Source organism: Pleurodeles waltl, chromosome 4_2, assembly GCF_031143425.1.
Source record: "Pleurodeles waltl isolate 20211129_DDA chromosome 4_2, aPleWal1.hap1.20221129, whole genome shotgun sequence".
NCBI classification, from domain to species: Eukaryota; Metazoa; Chordata; class Amphibia; order Caudata; family Salamandridae; genus Pleurodeles; species Pleurodeles waltl.
In genome coordinates, this window is record NC_090443.1 from 486348391 (window position 1) to 486366720 (window position 18330).

Genomic DNA, 18330 nt, shown 5'->3' on the forward strand with positions numbered 1-18330 from the left:
TGCTGAGTTTTAGAAATCTTGCGCAGCTTTGAGAAAAATGTTCTAGCTGAGATGCCCAGATTCCACATTGCATTAGTCAATAGACAGCTGTAATTTCCCATTTATCAGTTCAGTTTCTTTTTCCATGCTCAGAACCTGGTTTCAAATAGGGAGTTTAATTTTTCCTACAGTATAGGCATAATTGTTTTGTCATGCTTTATTGGTGATGTGTTCTCCATGGGCTCATTTTGCTAACCCAGTCATTGGCTGCACAACTCAGGTTGTTTGGATGCACAAATCATGTAGGGTCCTTGCAGCAATTTTCAGGGTGGTCGTGACACCAGTGCCTGGTTCTGTCAGTGACCTCTGATGGTTGCTTGTTCCTTTGGCAGAGCTGGCCATCACATGAGGTCAGAAGTCTGGCCTAGGGGCAGAAAGGGCCCCATCACCTTGTTGGCCATGATGGTACTGTCTACCTACTGGGATACATCTGTGCACAAGCTTGGTTTAGACGACTCACAGGTGGGGTCTACAGGTGTGAAGGGTTCACCATGGACATGGTTAAAGGCTAGGGAAGATGTTGACAGAGGAGTACAGGTAAGTCCACATGAGAATTAAACAGACAAGTGCCACTGCAGAAGCAGCAAATTGCCCATGGTCTATTGGTTGAGCAGAGAAGCCTATCAAGGGGTTAAATAGTCTACCCTAGCTCTTGGCTAGGAGGCTTGCCTGTGTGGAAAATCTAGATTTTTTGAGTGTTCACCCTGTATTTTTGCTGGTGTTAGAAACATGGTTGAATTGGCACATTCCTAATAGGCATAAGTCCCAAGTATAAGGTACAAGTTGTGTCCATTGCCTTGCCACTAGAGTAGCAGTGCAAAAAAGGCTTCTGGCCTAACAGTATAATTTTACTGTTACACTGTAAAAACTACAATTCAGCCTGCCAAAATAAAAACCTTTTCACAGGTCAAAACCTCCCATTTAAATATTAATAAATCTCACTTATGTGTGCCTTGTAGTTCACAAGGCAGGGTTCATGGTATTTATGTGTAGGGCATGTAAAAATGCAATGTTAATATATCCTTAAAACTTACCTTAATTAAAAGTTGATTAGGTGTGAAAACTGTATGATATGCTTCCCAGGAGCAAACAATACGCTGACCCTAATGGGCAGTAATGACTTATCTGAACCTGACAGAATATGTAGAGTGGGAGCTGTGAGCATCATTTTTGAGATTACGGTTTCAAATCCTGCTTGACAGATCTGCTGGGTTTAAATATAACACTCAGGGCACACTTGAAAGGATGGGAAACAGGATACCAAAACAATTCTTGAACATCTACTGTCTAGTTGCTGGGAAACCAATGTTTGTTCTACCAGACTTCTATCTCTGAGTTTACTGTGGGTGCAGTGACTGCTACAAACATGATTTTAGTGTTAGATGTAGGGGGACACTAGGATCATCGTAGTGTGTTGCCCGTACACATACTCAGCCATCAGAGTCTTAGTGTGACTGATGACTCCCCATCTTGAAAATGCACAAAGTGGGTAACGTTGGCCCCAGGAACTTTTAACCCATTGGTTAGGGCATGCTTGACAATCCTTCCATCCACTAGCTTGTGCCAAGCATTCACCTGGCATCTTCAGGCACCCACTTCAGAACACTACTGGACCTGAGGAAGAACAGAAGAGTTCAAGACCCACTATGTGTAATGTGAAAAGAGTCCTGAAGACTTGACCTGCTATCTCTTGTACATAGGTCAAAGAATTAGACTCCAAGGATCCACCTCTTAGGAGGCTGACCTCGAGTTCAAGTTACAGAAATACAACAAGAAGACTTTCCTGCAACTGCCCAGCTGACCGGGGGCTACTAGGCCTGGAATGAACCATACCGTTGGCCTCTGCCTGATACCCTGTGAATCTCTAAGTGCCTCCTCTGAGGCCCGGGAAGGCTTTAGAAAAGTACGCCAGCACGGGATTGGAATTTAAAGGACTAAGGGCCAGATGTATCATCTAACCCTTTTGCGATTCGATAATAGCGATTTTTTAAAAATCACTATTTCTGTGTCGCAAAGAGGTTTCTCTTAATTTTAAACAAATGTCCTGGTTTTTGAGACAAAGGTAAAATCATTACATAAATGTCCCGGTTTTTGGGACAAAGGTCAGATTATCTAGGGAAGCATAAATTAAAGGTATGCTCTCCTTTAAGAGACGCCTACAAAGTATGCAATAATTAAAGTAATTTATGTTACTCTCAGGCAACACAGCCCCTGTGTGCTCACCAGCAGAGAGATGAAGGGTGCAGACATACATGTATGTAAACACACACATGTATATGCACGCATAAACAAAGCTACGCAAAAAAAGGGACATGCCAGATATAAAAGTGAGTGTAAAGTCTTTAGTCCTTCTTTTATGTCTGCCATGTCCCGGTTTTTGCTCCACAAAATGTGCTCACCCTACTGTAGGCCCATATTTGCTCATTTTTGCATTTCCCAAAATGCGAATTCCTAACTGGAATTCACAATTTGGGAAATGCAAACCCCAGGGTGCTGGGGGCCTAAGGCCCCCTTCTGCTGCACCCCAAAACATTTTTTAAAGACATGTAAGGCGCACACATGCCAAAGGGGCGTGTGTGCGTTACATGTCAATTTTAAAAATGCATTTTTAATGCATTTTTAAAATTCGCACATGATTACCACCAAATTGTATTTGATGGTAATAGTGATTCCTTAATGCCCAGTTCGCATTAAGGAAAAGCTTCATACATGTGCTTAAAAAATTGCAAATAAGGATTCCTTATTTGCGATTTCTTATTTAGAGAATCGCAATTTGCGATTCTCTAAACGGGCTCGCAATTTTAAGGAATCGCTATTTTAGGGGTAAAGTATATGGTAAAGTATGGGCACCCATGCAGCCAACTGCAAACACGTCAAGTGGATGTTTGGGAATACAGCTTGTGTGAATCCCATCATTTACAATTACAGATCATTTGAATTTTTGGTAAGGTCCCTCTAATAAACACTTTAAGTGCAGTCGCGGCTCGCATCGGTAATAAGGAGGGGGGCAGGGGTGGCACACATGGGGGGGCAGCGCGGGAGCGGTAAAAAAATGTATGTTAAGAAAAGTTACGAAAAACGTACCCACTCCGTGCCGCACCTCTACTCCATCTCCTCAGGCTGCAGGCAGACACAGGCTCCCCGTCTGCCCTGCAACCAATCCTGATGCTGCTCAGAGCAGCGTCAGGATTGGCTGGGAGTGCCCTGGCTGGGCGCTCCCAGGCAGACTGGGAGCCTGTGCAGGCTCTGTCCAGCCCAGCAGCCTACAGCACATGTGTGTTTGGCTGGCCCGAGACGCCAGGCCAAACACACATGCACTCTGAGGGGAGTGCACATTGCACTCCCCTCGGTGCTCGTCGCCCCCGTGGCCCCGCCCCTTTCACCAGGAAGGGATAATAAACATAGTTTATTATCCCTTCCTGGTGAAAGGTTTGCAGCTTCTGCTTCTGGCGGTGGGGTGGCGTTCCTCCTCCCTAATGGAGGAGGTGTCCCTGTTTAAGTGAATGTCCTCCAAATCGTTCTTTGGACCCTCCTAAAATAAAAAATATTTTTGAACCTGCATCCAACGGGGATTATCCTAACAAGGCGGCTGATCACCGTGCACCATGGATCACTAATCTGCCAGCAAAGATTAAACACAGCACAACAGAAGGTCCAAAAAGAATAGCTGTTTTATTTACAAATGGGTGAAAACAGTATATTTTAAAAACATCCACCAAACCCGTATAAATATACATGTATATATGTACACACACGCGCACACACACAAATATAACAGTACACAGTGTATTATTTCACTGAGATGAGCTTGAATTACAAGTGTGTAACACAAGTCAAAGCTGCAACATCCTTCATCTTGAAAGAATATCCTCATTGCTATAAATCAAGCCAGTCAATTACCTGCGGAAAAGGTATCCCTACTGAACGGCATCCATAAACCACACCATGGTCTGGTAGCCTTTGACAAAGGGAGAGTCTGCTTTATGTAAAACCTTCTGACAGGAGGTGATGCTAGCACTACTTGCATACATACAGCAAGGGAAAGATTCGGAACAACGCGTCCGGAACCACGCCTGCGTTGTTCATGCAAGCAGAAGGACGCTTGCCTGAACAACGCAGGCCTTTTTCTTTGCCTTAACCACACATATGCTGAACAATGCACATGTGTGTTTAAGGCAGAGAAAAAGGAAGATCCATCGGGAGAGGAAGCAATCTTATGGTTTTTAGGGTGGGGGTCAGGGTTAATTTGTTTTTAGGGGCTGAGGGGGGTCGGGGTAATTTCGTATTTGGAGGGTTGGGTTTTTAGGGGTGGTGGTCGGGTAATTTTGTATTCAGGGCGGGTGGGGTGGGTCGGGTTTTTAGAAGTGGGGGCTCAGGGTAATTTTGTATTTGGGGGTTGGGGTAGTTAAGTTTTTAGGGCGGGTGGGGGCAGCTTTTTAGGGGTGGGGCTCAGGGTTATTTTGTATTTAGGGCGATGGGTGGGTCGGCTTTTAGGGGCGGGTGGGGGGTCGGGTAATTTTGTATTTAGGGTGGGTGGGTTTTTAGGGATGGGGTGGTCGGTGTAATTTTGTATTTAGGGCCATGGGGTTGGGTTTTTAGGGGCGGGGTGGGGGTTGGGGTAATTTTGTGTTCAGGGCAGGTGGGGGTTGGGTTTTTAGGGGCAGAGGTGGGGGTTGGGGTAATTTTCTATTCAGGGAAGTTGGGGGGTCAGGGTGGGGGTACTTTTGTATTTAGGGCAGTTGGGGCAGGGTAGTATTAGGGTAATTTTGTATTTAGGGCAGGAGGGGTTTAGGGGTTGAATTTGTATTTAGGGCAGGGGTGGGCTTTTAGGGGTGGGGTAGGGGGTTGGGGTAATTTTGTTTTCGGGGCAGGCAGGGGGTCAGGTTTTTAGGGGCTTTAATTTTGTTTTTAGGGGTTGGGTTGTTTTATTTTTGGTGTAGGGTCGGTTTTAGGGCTCAGGGTGGGTGGGTATCGGGGTAGTTTTTAAGGGTGATGTGTCGGGGTACTTCTGTTTTTAGGGTGGGGGTGTGGCATGCGACAACCACGCATGCCGTTTCCACACATGCCTTTACTAGGCATGCCTTTACAATGAAAAACCATTGTAAAGGCATGCGTGGTTGGACCATGCGTGGTTTCATCATACAACCATACAGCAATATCACATCCTGTCTGGAAATGGCCAAATGTATGGTGTTTGCTGTCAGCCACAGCAGACAACCTAAACAAAACGTGGCATTTGCTGTTGTTTGCGTATGCAGTGACATCACTTCCTGTCACAAGGGCCAAGTGGATTAAGGCTCTACCAAGAGACCCATAGATGGTGATGTTGGCCCCAATATTTGGATGGAGCTGTATCACTATGTGTTCCGAGGGGCTAAACATACCACTTTCTTGCTAAACCCAAGCATCACCAGTTTTGCAGGCTTCAGGCAGAAGGGGTCTTCAGCAGCACTGACACAGGTGCACCAATATCCATTTCTACCTCAAGAAGCCAAACACATTACGCTTCCACCAGTGGACTCGAGGTAGGCAGCAAGTGGCATGTATACACTAGTGACCTTGCAGTGAGATCACTCCCTCTTTACTCAAATCTCTTACAGATGAGAACGCTGCATCGCAAGACAAGAAGTGATGTCATACACTTCCACACTTTCAGCGACATTGCTTTCATGACAGGTAAACAAGACCCTCCACCTCCCGAGAGTTATCATTAGCCATCAACAAATGGCTCGGATATTTTGATTTTACAGTTTAAGAGCACCATGCCATGCCTCAAAATAAAGGAGCTTCCTGGTGGGGGGTTTTTCATGTGGAGAGAGCAACATATCTCCTACTTTTTTTCCTTGGGAACGTTCAGTTGTTAATCAGAGAACATACTGAAAAAAAACTAAAACGTTAAATCATTGTACATTACATTCTGAATTAGACTCACTCGTGGTTTGTACACCTGATTTTATCCTTTGATTTTTATAAACATTTTTGTGATCTACTGAACACTGGGTGCTGATGTCAGAGGGTTTTGAAGAAGTAATTTCAGTTCTTTCACAACGTCCCACAGCTTTCAAGTTCGTGTTCTAATATTCGAATTACACTGACAAATATCCGACAACAAAACAAAACGACCAACTAAATTCTTTGCAACAATACTTCTATTTTCCTCAAATTTCTCTGCTCCCTCCTTTTCTGCTGTGCTCTGTTTCAGGGTGTGAATTAAAGGCGTATGAGAAAAGAGATCATTTTAAAGGTGAAACCCCAAAATAAGGTTTGATTTTATTTCATTTTTTCAGGAATCTTGAAGGCAGGCAGCTGATCTGCCAACATAGAGGATCATAAAAATTCAACCATAACTATATATTTTGCTGAATATTGTCATCCATTTGAAGGAATGCGGTTAATTTGTCCTGGAGGTCAAGTATTTGGGGTGATCAGGGTTTACAGGGAGGTTTGACGAATAAAATACATATAAAATGAACTACATTTTTAACCAAAATCAGAATGAGGGAGATTATCAACCAACAACAGAGAATCTCTTCAGTTCAGAAAGAACTGACCAAGTGGGAGACCACCTGCACCCTGATCTGCCATCTTCAGAGCTTCCTCAACACCAGCAGGTGCAGCATGGGCAGAAAAGTGGGTGACAATGGATTAGCCTGGATGGAAGACTCCATTATTTTGACAGACAATTCTTGGTCCCACCAGAGCCTCCCATTCCCCATTTACATTCCCACTTTCTGGTCCTGACTTTCAAAGGTTTGTCTAGATGCTTCAATGCCAGGGCTGCTGCACAACACATACACATTGGTGAGAGATGGAAAACTTGAGGGTGCCTCAGAGATTGTCGAAAGACACCAGAGGTAGCAGCGTAACAAAGGTCCCCACAGCCCCCGATCTCTAGGGGGCCTCCTCAGAAACAACACCTGGCCTGAGTGAGTCCAGAGGGAGGCCCCTTTATGTTATTTGCAGGGGGCCTCCCTCCAGTTTCGTTACGCCACTGACCATAGGCCACTTCACCATTCATTGCACAGTCTTGGAAGGTGACACTTAGTTCATTTTAATCAGGATCTGCTCAGAGAACAGCTTCTTCAGCTGGGCAACTTCGGCAGAGAGGGAGGCAAGCTGATTTTTGAGAACTGTGTTTTCTGACTCATGGTAACCAGTCGAGTCCGGATGAGGGGACATTGAAATTGGGATTCCACACGGATAGGTTGGGTTAATCTGGCTGGCAAATTTGGGGATCTCCTCAGCACAGACAAATGGGGGTGGTCCTCGTTGGTCATCATGACTACCCAATGCCACCTGTGGACGCCAAGTCAGACAGACCCCTCTTGAGGTGCTGGTTTGAGATGAGGGTTCTCCTTGGAGACCAGGAAAGGGTACCTTAGGAGGAGCATTGTCCATTTGTTGTGGAGAGGCCATGACAACAACATTGTCCCTGGGGGGCCGTGACTCGAGCTCCACCTCCTCAACACCAGAGAACATCTTAAATCGCAGCTTATGAGGCAGGCATTTCACAGTTTCAGGGACCTCATAGCGGGGACAACGTCCTGTTTCAGAGGGGGATACGCGACCAGCATCCCGTTCAGGGTCCATGTTCTGACAGAGGGAGTCATCATAACAGGGCGTCTCCTCTTGCCGTGGCGAAAACTTCTCCTGCTCGTTGGTTCGCTCATCAAAAAACACAGGGCTTCCAATGCTAGAGCTCCCAGGTGTGGAAAAGCCAGAGTCCTCAGAGTAGCCTGGTGGGTCCTGAGGTGGAGCCAAACGCCCAAAGCTCGGCCGGCTCATGGGCATATCACGTGCTTCACAGGCAGGTCCTGCAAAGCTAGTGTCCATCCTCTGGTGGTACCCAGATGGCACAGAACTGGCAAAGCGTGGGGCAGTGGCTGGCTGCTCAGCAGGATCCTTTACCAGGCCGAAGCGGAACTTGAGTGCCAGGAGCTCCGCCTTCAGCCGGGCATTCTCCTCTAGCAGGGCAATGACCCGGTTCTCCAGCACTGCATCATTGACCCTCCGCTTTTCACGGGAGCGCTTGGCGGCCTCGTTGTTCTTCTTGCGTTTATCCCAGTAGCCATCATCCTTCTTCTCATCGGGTGTGAACTCCCGCTTGCGACGTAAGATGGCAGCCTCCTTGCGCTTGGCAGACCCACGGCCGAGGAGGGAGTGTGCCAGCATGTTGTTGGTGGTCATCAGAGACACAGCTTCATCGGCGAAGGTGCCAGCTGGGGAGCACAGCTCGATTGACTGAGCCACCGGCGCCGGTGGTGTGGAGTCTTCCTGCATCTCCAGCATTTCCTGGAAGGAGTCCCCAGGTGGAGTGTTCATACCCTCAAAGTGCTCCGCACTGTGCATCCAATCCAGAGTCACCCTTCTGGTTCCACCAGCTGAAAAGAGGAGGACACAACAATCAGTCTACAGCCAGGTAAGGATGAGACCATCAACGATGCAGCAGCAGTTCTACCCGTGGCACATGCCCTTATGTGCTATTGATACACCTCCCACTCAGGCCTACATCCAAGCCCTGCACCTTCCACCCACGTCTAATAATTCCACCCACAGACCACCTGATTACATGTGTTATTCCATAAAATGGCCCTTCACTATTCAAGGCCTCCTGACTCTACCCTTGTTTACCGTTATCTGTGGTAATATTACTAGGAGGAACAGACAGGCATGCTTATATCACTGGCTTCCTAGTGTCTCTATGTAAGTATGCCTGTGAGGGGCCAGCAGGCTGTGCCCTGGGCTGCCTGTATCTGAAAAATTTCACATCTTGTGAGGGACCGGCTGGGTGGGCTGTGGATTCTCTGTCTATTAATTTCATGCCTGGGAGAAACAGGCCGGTTGGGCGCTGGTTGCCTGTGGTTCATGCCTGGTTAGGGCAGATTGGCTGGGCACTGGAATCCTGGCATGGATTATGCCTAGGGTAGGAGGGCACACTGGGTGGGCCTCGACTTCCTGCGTTTGTAAGGACCTTGCCTCGTATGGCTAGGCCAGTGTGCCCTGGATTTTCTGAGTCTCTAGGGCTTATGCCTGAGAAGGACAGGCTGGCTGGGGTAAGGATTTAATTGACTTTATGGTTAATGTGTGGGATGGACACACTTGTCGTTCTTAGATCTCCTGTGTCTTAGTGAGCCTGGATTCCCTGTGTCTCTGTGGTCCAAGCTTAGGGGATCGGTAGCTGGCTCATCCCTGGATGACATGAATATGGGTCGGACAGACTGGCTGAGGCCTGCATATCCTGTGCCTGTAAGGTTCATGACAGCTTCGCGCCTGTGAAGGGCAGGTGGGTACGAGCTGTACATTTCTAGATTCAGCTGCGTCTGCAAGTGAGCCTGTTGTATAACTCTCTTCTGAGCAGAAAGCACGGGGAGGAATGCAGCCCAGGCGAGGTGGGGGCTGGGGGGAGGGGTGGAGCGCAGAGTACATAAAAATGGAGGAGAGGTGGGAGGTGGAAGAGTACAGTGAGGAAAGACAGCAAGGCCCTGGAGGGGGAGGGAGCGCGTGGCGCTCCTGTGGGTGGCGCACACTGTTATTACTGGTTCCAGGAACTGACGGCTTTCTAGGAAACTGATAATAGGAGATTCTTGCGAGGCACAGAGCTCCACGCAGTGCCAGACTCTGCCCTGAGGGTGGAGAGGAGAGGCCGCTGCTGTTTGTTTCCACCACCTGCCGTTCTACACACCACCCCCACCCGTGCAAGAATTCACCGAGATTACCTTTCTCTGAGCGCGCCCCCGAGAACAAAGAATCTACTTAAATATTAGTTATACATTTATCTCGAGCATGAGATGTATACCTTAGCCCCACCCCCTTCTCTAGCTCTACTAATGCCCCTCAATCTTGGAGCGCAGCAATAACACGCTGCTATTCGCATCCTGGGATCTATAGGTAGCGTTGTCTGTGCACCTCAAACCTGAACTGCAGCTCATCCTGGTACTTCGGTATTTTGGGTGGCACAGATTGGGCGACGAGGGGATCATTCAACTGCCCTTTGTACTAGGACCGTACCATCTAAATAACTAAAATAAATATACGCACGCATCCAGGAAGGAAAATACTCAGACTACTGTCTCACACAAGGAAGTAGCCAGAAAATTAAGCTATCCCCCATCTTGAAAGATACATACGATCACCAGGAGCAAACGCAACTCAACTTAGAACAGTTCTCTACACCCTTTCATCTTTTTTCCAACTATTAATTGCTTTCTTTCTGTCCATACATTCATCCGTCCACCCCTTCTCATTTCTATCCACCCATCCAACCATCCATCCTTTCACCCTTGCACAGCCACCCTTTCATCCATCCACCGATCAATATATTCATGTGTCTAACCTTTCACTTCTCTTTATCTGCCCATTCATCATTGTACCCACCCTTTCACCTATAAAGCCCATTACTCTTCCATTCATCCTTCCATCTATCATTTCACCCTTCCATCCATTCTTTCACTCCTATGTCCTCCTACCTTTCATGTTTTCTTCCTTATTTCTTTTCACATTTTCCTTCCTTCCACGATTAATTACTTCTCCATTCTCTCTTTCTTTCTACCCATCTTGTGTCCCTTATCCTTGTTTTTCTTACCTACCTTTCTACCTTATGCTCACGTTTTCTATCTACCTCTCTGTGTATATTTTCAGTATTTTCATTATCTCTCTTTCTCTGCTGCCTTTGCTGTGCAGCTACATAAAAGTTTAATCAAACTAAAATAGGAGCCTAGTTCCCCATTCACGGCTCGGCCCCTCTGATGGGATGGGATCACGTCAGGAGATGCGTCACCGTGCTCGCGGCCTTCTCCCTGTGGCAGCCGCTTTACCGCTCTGTATTGGAGCACAGGCCACGCCTTTCAACACTGTCTCTGGTTCATTCTGTGTCCAGAGACACGGGGTCTGCCTGGAGCACAGCTCAGTGGCGGCGTGAATACAAATGCAAGAGAACAAAGTGGGCTTGTTTTTTTTGTTTTGGGGGGGGGAGGGGGGTGGCTATATAGTTGAGGATATCTGTGATGGGGGAAACGAAGGCAAAGGGTGGTGAGGGAAATCGAGCACGCATCATCTGAGGGCAGAGGTTACATACGGGGCTCTTTGATGGACAACAGGAGCAGGTGCACACACAGCTAAGAGAGGTTCGGGCATGACCGTCGTGAGAAGAAGAGGTACGGGCAGAGTTAGTAAGAGCAGTAGATATGTCAGTGATGTGAATGACGGCCCATACCCCGCGCTGACGTTGTAAAAAAGTAACTTTGACTGTTCTAGGTGCCATCTTGGGCCTACAGCCTCCGTAGCGAAGATTCCTGGGTTATCCTGGGAGGCAAATGAGTCATATATGTCTAAAAAGTCTACATGCATCAGCGTCACATGTGCGCTGCCCTGCTCAATAACTACCTGCTTACTGTATTGTACTGCAGCATTTATATTACGCTTACTACCCCTATGTGGGCGCTGAAGTGCGAGTTGCATGCTACACCATGTACGCTTAGGGGTACCTCAAAAAGGTGATCCGCCAGGTGTGGGAAACTACAGCCTCTACTGAGGAAGGTTACAATGGACCAGGAGGCTCGTCTTAGAGGCTCTGAACTTGGACTCCCATTCTGACTCAATTCAGCGCTTTGAGGTAACTATGGCTGCACAAACGCCAGTGAATCTGGAAAGATGCTTGGAAGCCAGTGTCACATCTTGGAGTACACACCAGGTGTGGCTCACAACCTCTGCCAATAGTGACGGGTTCACCTAGGCACTGTTAACAAAAACAACAACGTCGGTGCCATTTTATGGGTTCAGAGATGTATTACTGTTTCTGAGGGAACCACAAGGTACTGCCACTGAAGAACTTCTACAAAAAGTCTTCAGGACTTTGGCCTACACTGTTCTACTACTTAAACAATACTGCAAACGGTAACTTTCAATCCTTGCGACCTCAGCACCAAAGGTCTGGGACTTTTTGATCCCCTTATCCCACAGCTCTTTACCCACCAGCGTCGGTGAGAGCGTGCAAAACCGTGCCAAGGATTATTGAAGTCCCGGAGCGATCGTCTACGGAGTGGCTGGAGATGCACGTGGCAGCGGCAGGGCACACTAAGGCCCTGTGGATCGTGCCGCCGCATGGAGGGCATGCAGCGTCCAACTGACCACGCACTGTGTGGCTGAGGGCAGACAGAGGGGCAATGCACGGGAAGGCGTCACTGAGGGTGTGCACGTGTCCAGGGTATACAGAGGCCGGGGATTGTGTGGCTGAAGGCATCCGTAGAGTGCCTGAAACTGTTCAGGAGCTGAGGTCATGAAGTGTGCAGAGCGTGGCCGGCGGCGAGCGTTGTGCGACTACGGATGGTGCAGTACAGTCCGAGGCCCTGGACAAGGTGTCTCGTATGGAGGGCAGGCAGTGCGTGGTTGAGGGTGGTAAGTGTGAATTTGACCACACGGTGTGACTAAGGAAATGAGGCTAACATGAAAGGCGGAGTTTGCGTCATGCAGGGATGACTGACCACGTGGGGGGACACCTGATGGGTAGACGGGGCAGACTGTCTTAGAAAGCTGGTGAGGCCCTGCAGGGCCCCGTTGAGCCTAGTTGAGCCCAGTGTGACTGAGGGTGTGCAGTGCATTGGAGGGCGGGCAAGCAACGTCGGGCCTGCTCTTAGGCTCGAAAGTCGTGGCTCAGGCAGGAAGTAGAAACGTGTGACTGGTTGGTGGGCACAGCGTGGTTTTAAAGCGTACACAGCACGGCTGATCTTGCAAGGTGTGGCCGAAGGTGCACAGGAGGGGCTGATCGTGGCTGAGTGGGTTCCGGGTTCCCGGGCGGGCGTGCCCAGTGTGCCTTAGGTGAGTGAGAACATGCAAAGTGTGGTTGAGCTTCGCATAACATACGGTTGTCGATAAAGGTAAGCAGTGTACATATATATCTCCTTAGGCAGGGCATGTGTTAAAACACGCATTGCCAAAGCCAATAGGCCAGACCAGTCAATGGCTCAAGAGGGTTGATTCATTACCCCTTGCTGTATCCTGAGGTGGGATGAAGGAAAATGAGACTGAGAGCAGAACAGACTAATGTGTGAAGAACGATGACCTACAGCACTAGGCATTGGAATATGTAAATCAGGCCCTGGGCCACACCTAAAATTGGTTTCCTACGCATAAAAGTGTCAAGAGCATATATTAACATCCATCGCCTGACGGACCCTTCATTAATTCGCTCTGCCACTGCTGTGCCATGAGAGTCCAAACCCCCCCCACCACCACCTTCCACACCGCCCGCGAGTCCGGCGGCAGGCACAGCAGCTGGATCACTGAGGTCCAAGGGGTTCGGGAAGGGAAGGGGCCACTTTGTTTAAAAAAAAAAAACTTACGTAGTCCTTTGTACATGATTTATTATGACGTAGTCATTCATCGGTAAACGGGGCCTGAGTGGAAAGGCAGAATCGCCTGCACCGGTCCCTCGGCTTTTCCCGCAGTTCAGGCGGCCAAGGCCACCCCTGCAGTCAGAGAAGCAGGGATAGATCTACAGGAGACCCCCAGAGGAAGAACAGGAAGACACCTGAATCATGTAAGGCCGCAGCAGTTGAAATAGACACCAAGGGGCGTGGGGTCGGTACCTGTGGGTCTCCGACGGGTATCCCAGGAACACACCTACATGAGGCACGGCGAGGCATATGTAAGAGCTAAATGGAGATACCCAAGGGAACTGCAGGGAACATCTAAAGGCGCTATAAAGAAGTCTTGCCATATCGCAGGGGGTCCTGCAGGAACCACAGCAGCAGGAACCACGGGGTGACCTGCAGGGACAGGAACATGGGGGGTTCTGAAGAAACCATTTGGGGGCGTGGGGTCGGGGGGAGGAGGGCGGAGAGAGCGACAGGAACCGCGGATCAAGGGCACCTGCAGGAACCGAATGAATAATCATAAGTACACACGTGCAAGAACCGCGGGGAGAAACTTAAAGTAACTATTGAGGAATCACTGGGGCACATATAGGAAGTCGGGAACTATAGGGGACGCCAACAGGGACCCCCGGGGCACCTTCATTCACCACCGGGGGAGAAGGGGGCGCCTGCAGGAAAGGAATCACCGGGCCAGGGTATCTGCAGGAGCCGAGTGAAATCACCCGAAGATACCTGCAAGAACTATATGGAGATACCTGAAGGAAGCACTTTTGAGATAGCTGCCCATTGGTATGTTCGGGGCTGTAACTCCTGAAATCTACCGAAGATCGGTCGACACCATCTGAACCACCTCTGACGTATTCGCAATTGCAGCACCGCACACCAGGCACAATACTCCACCAGGCTATCTCACCGCCACCCCTCCCTCCTCTGGCCTCCATGTCACATACAGATCTCGGCAGCAAGTGTTATGTAATGTTATGAGGTTATGTGGAGCCCTGCGTCTTCATATGTTCCGGACTACTGACACCTCAGTGCGCCCGATTATGTAAGTGTACTAAGTACATTAACCCCATGCGTTCTCTTAAAGGGCCCTGAATCTGTAACGTGTCGGCATCAGAGCGATTACTGCTGCAGGTGCAGTAAGTCACCGAGTTATCCTACGAGGGTTGGAAGCTGTGACTCGGGGGCTTCGCACACCTAAAACAAGTGCATGAACCCAACAACTGATATTAACTAGGCTTGGACCCTGTCTCATACAGGTTACCGCACAGCCCCCCAACAGGTGCAAGCAGCCGCTCTCATTGCAACCAGTCACGTCCGAACGGAAGAGCGAGACAAACACGCAATCACTCGCTTCTCTCTCTCGCGCGCACACACACACACACACACACTCACACTCACCATTCAGTGGATGAGCGGATCCGTTGGGCTGTCCTGGGATCTCTGAATATACAATATAAAGACCCTGCTCACCTGTTCTTACCACGGCCGCCTGCTGCCGCCGACCAGCGGGTTCCCGAGGCCGGCTCTGTCAGTGGGCTCGGTTTTGGGCAGCTTGTCCCCGCGGCCTGTTCTCCTGTTCTTTCCGGATTTTGTCCCTTCTTACAGTTCCAGAGGGGACTGAGCTGACTCTCTCTAGTCCCTGCACGGTTCTGAATCGGGATACGGGTTCCTACCGCAGAGGCGTGCACTGGTGCGGCTCGGTTCCGTCCAAGATGGTTCCAGCATCCCTGGGGTTTGGATCCACCGTGCAAGGTCCCTCCGTTGTCAGGGGGGGTCAGTGCCGTTCAGTTTCGGGGGGTAGTGAGCGGGCCTGCGCCGGTGCTAGCGCGAACCACTGGCTCGGATCGTACAGGGCCGAAGCCGGCCTTCGTGATGCTCGGTGCCTGTAAACACAGACCGTGTCTCGCGCTGCTCCAGCCTGCTCTCCTCAGAGGGATGGATGCTCTGAGCTCCCAGCCTGCTCCTCTGTTCTGTCAGCCTCTTCCCCACTAAGGTCCGCCCTCTCCTGCGCCCCCTTCTACTTCCTCAGTTTCTGACTCCCCAGCAGGGTCATCTCAGGATCCTCTTTTACCTAACATAACCCAGGCAGCCCTGCCACTCACCGGGGAGGGGGCAGCGGACAGCCAATCCCCTGCCTTCGCTCGCCACGGCACCTCCCCGTGAGCCCTGGAGGGGCAGGTTCTGTGCCCCTTCCTTCCTTACTGCCGCTTTCCATGCACAGGGCGTGCTGTCCCCGCATACAGCAGCCGCCAAGACCGGCTCCGTGAGGGAGGGGCTCAGAACATGCTACTTGTGTGACTAGAAGCCTTTCAGGATTCCTGCAGACCACCTTTTTATTTATAATAATCCCCATTGCAATGCTACTCCTCTTCCTGCTCGTAAACAGATGCATTCGCTGCTTTATTGTTGTTGTTTTTAGTTCTTAGTGAAGTAGACTTCCGACTAGGCAACACTGATGGACGAATGGGTCCAGCTCAAGGGCTTCTGTCCGCCTTTCCACCCCATCCATCACTGTGGCTAAATCCCGAGCCAAACACTCATCAAATACAGACTGAGTGACCACAGACTGGAAATAGAAATTGGTCAACACACGTTGTCAGGAAAGCTAAAAATGTCACGTAGAAGTAGGAAATATGAGCCACCGGCTCTCACATACGCTGTTTTGTCCCTCAGTGGTCAATCATCTCTCCTATTCAGGGTCGGACTGGGACAAAAAATAGACCCGTGCAGCCCCCAAAAAGTGGCCCACATTTGTGGAGCACAATCTTTCAAAAACATGGCTTGGTTAGTTTCAGGAGGCTAATTGTCGGAGAATGTGTGGTACATTAAGCATTTTACAGTTTGTAGTGTCAGCAGAATTGGTGAAGACTGGAAACACTGTAGCTGTAAAAACGAAGTACTTATTCTAATCTCAGCGCCTTGTACAAGGTTGCAAGAATCGCGCTCCCAATCAACTAGATTCTCAACCCTGATTATAACATCAATCAGAAATCTAGTACAAAGCCAAGGGGCAAAATGGGTTAGGTCAGGTTCCCTGAAAAAAAGCCCTACAATGAAAAAAAAGAGTAAAAGTGGCTCTGAAATATCTCCTTTTGATAATTCACAACTACTACGATTCACTACTGAGGGATTCCATAGGAAACAACTTTCATTTTCACTGGCATTCGCCCTTGTTTCTGTCCTCTTTTTTTTATAATACCAGTAATTGATAATAAGCTATTATTCACTAGCATAATGCAAAATATGTGCATTCTTTCTGCCTCCTGAGGCAGTAAATCAGTCTGATGGCTGGCAAAGATGCACAGAGGCACCTGCAACAGTCATCAGCGAAATTGGCAGGGCTAGCAAAGTCCTAGCCTTGGCCTCCCGTGCTTGCCAGGCCTTAAGTTCTCCCTATCAGTGATATGCTGTAGTGTCACTGGCACAGGTAGCACTGGGCGCTTTTGTCATAATCCCTCCCAAGATCAAGGCTACCCACCAGTCACGCTGCCAGCTCATCCTCTCCCATCTCATCATGGGGGAGAGGGGTTGGCAAGAGCCTCACTCACCGCACCCTCCCTTATGCCAAACTGACTGCTGGAGCCTATGCATCACTGTACAGACTCCATATTTGTGCTTCAGTGCTTGAGGCTGGAAGAAGCTGTTTACATGCCCTGAGAGTCAAGTACAATCAGCTGAAGCACAACAGGTCAGGTAGCTGAAGAAAAGTTAATAAAATAAAACCCTGTGAAATTTGTGAGAGTGAATGTGTGTGTGTGTGTATGAGTCATTGTGTAACTGAGTGAGTCAGAGGGAGTGGGGATATGTGATACTACATTAGAATTAGAGAGTGAGTAAAAGTGAGTGCAAGTGAGTGTGAGCTAGAGCGACTGAGTGAGCAAGTGAGAATGAAGAAGTGTGAAGGAGGTAATTCTTGGTATACCTATAGTAAAATGCTGGTGCTACCGTACTCAAGATAAATCTGGACATTAGGGAGGCAACCATGTCATATTGGATAGGGGACGAAGGCAACCACATCAAAATTCTGGCCTTGATATACTAGTGGCAATTTTGACTTATGGGTCACCCATCATATGGATGCAGTCAACTGTAACATTCTGCCACTGGCATACTGGATGTAATTCTTGGGATTAAACAGAGTGGCTATGGCATATGGGGCCCATCGATACCAAAATCCTAGCCCTGGCAGATAGAGTTAAATATTAACATACAGGGGCACCCGCTTCACATTTTGATTTAAATGGGGTAAACTCCTGGGGAGTGTCTGGCTTCATTAACTTGGCACACCTTTAAAGTACTTCAGTATTTAATAAGTACACTTTAGGAGATAGTGGTTTTTGAGCAATGTTATGTGAAAATTCTATTTGTACACAGAAAATGAATCATACAAGTGTGTAAATCAATTAATAGGAAACGTTATATAAGACAATGAGTGTCACTAGGTGTAACAGTAGCACATCTTTCATATTAGTTGGCATTACATATATTAAGAGTGCCTGGTTGGTGAAACACAGACAAGAATTAGAACATAACACAGTGGTTGACAGCACTAATGAGTCTTTATTACCACTCAAAGAACCATATTTTAGCAATATAAAAATAAAGATTGATTAAAAATGCAATAAGTTTCTATGCTTTGCAGTTTGTATGCAGCTCCTTAATAATGGTTCATAGCTCAATGTGCTTCAGTGGAAGGATTATAACTAGGGCTACTGGAATTATGTGATTCAGCGGCCACAGCATTTTCCTTGTAAGTATGTATTTGCCACATTTGCCACTCAATCCTTCATCTACTGCATAATATGTAGATTATAAGGAAAATATGTTTCTAGCTTGGTCATTTTAAAAGTTATTAAAAATTTAGAGAACGTGCTTCTGCGCATTGGAAGGCCCTTCTCAAATGCTGACTGGTCAT

General features: G+C 48.4%; 1 protein-coding gene across 1 annotated transcript; it reads right to left on the minus strand.

Annotated features, from left to right (window-relative positions):
• Positions 1–4922: 4922 nt before the first annotated feature.
• Positions 4923–15629, minus strand: LOC138292967 (nuclear factor interleukin-3-regulated protein-like). The gene is made up of 2 exons (XM_069231865.1): positions 14886–15629; positions 4923–8420 (listed from the first exon to the last, which is right to left on the minus strand). Exon 2 carries the CDS (start codon positions 8386–8388, stop codon positions 7081–7083), a length of 1308 nt encoding a protein of 435 aa, XP_069087966.1. The 5' UTR covers positions 8389–8420; positions 14886–15629; the 3' UTR covers positions 4923–7080.
• Positions 15630–18330: the final 2701 nt, after the last annotated feature.

Bases quoted from the DNA above. Each gene is read 5' to 3' on its own strand.
- LOC138292967 (XM_069231865.1), bottom strand. From the start codon at position 8,388: ATGCACAGTGCGGAGCACTTTGAGGGTATGAACACTCCACCTGGGGAC.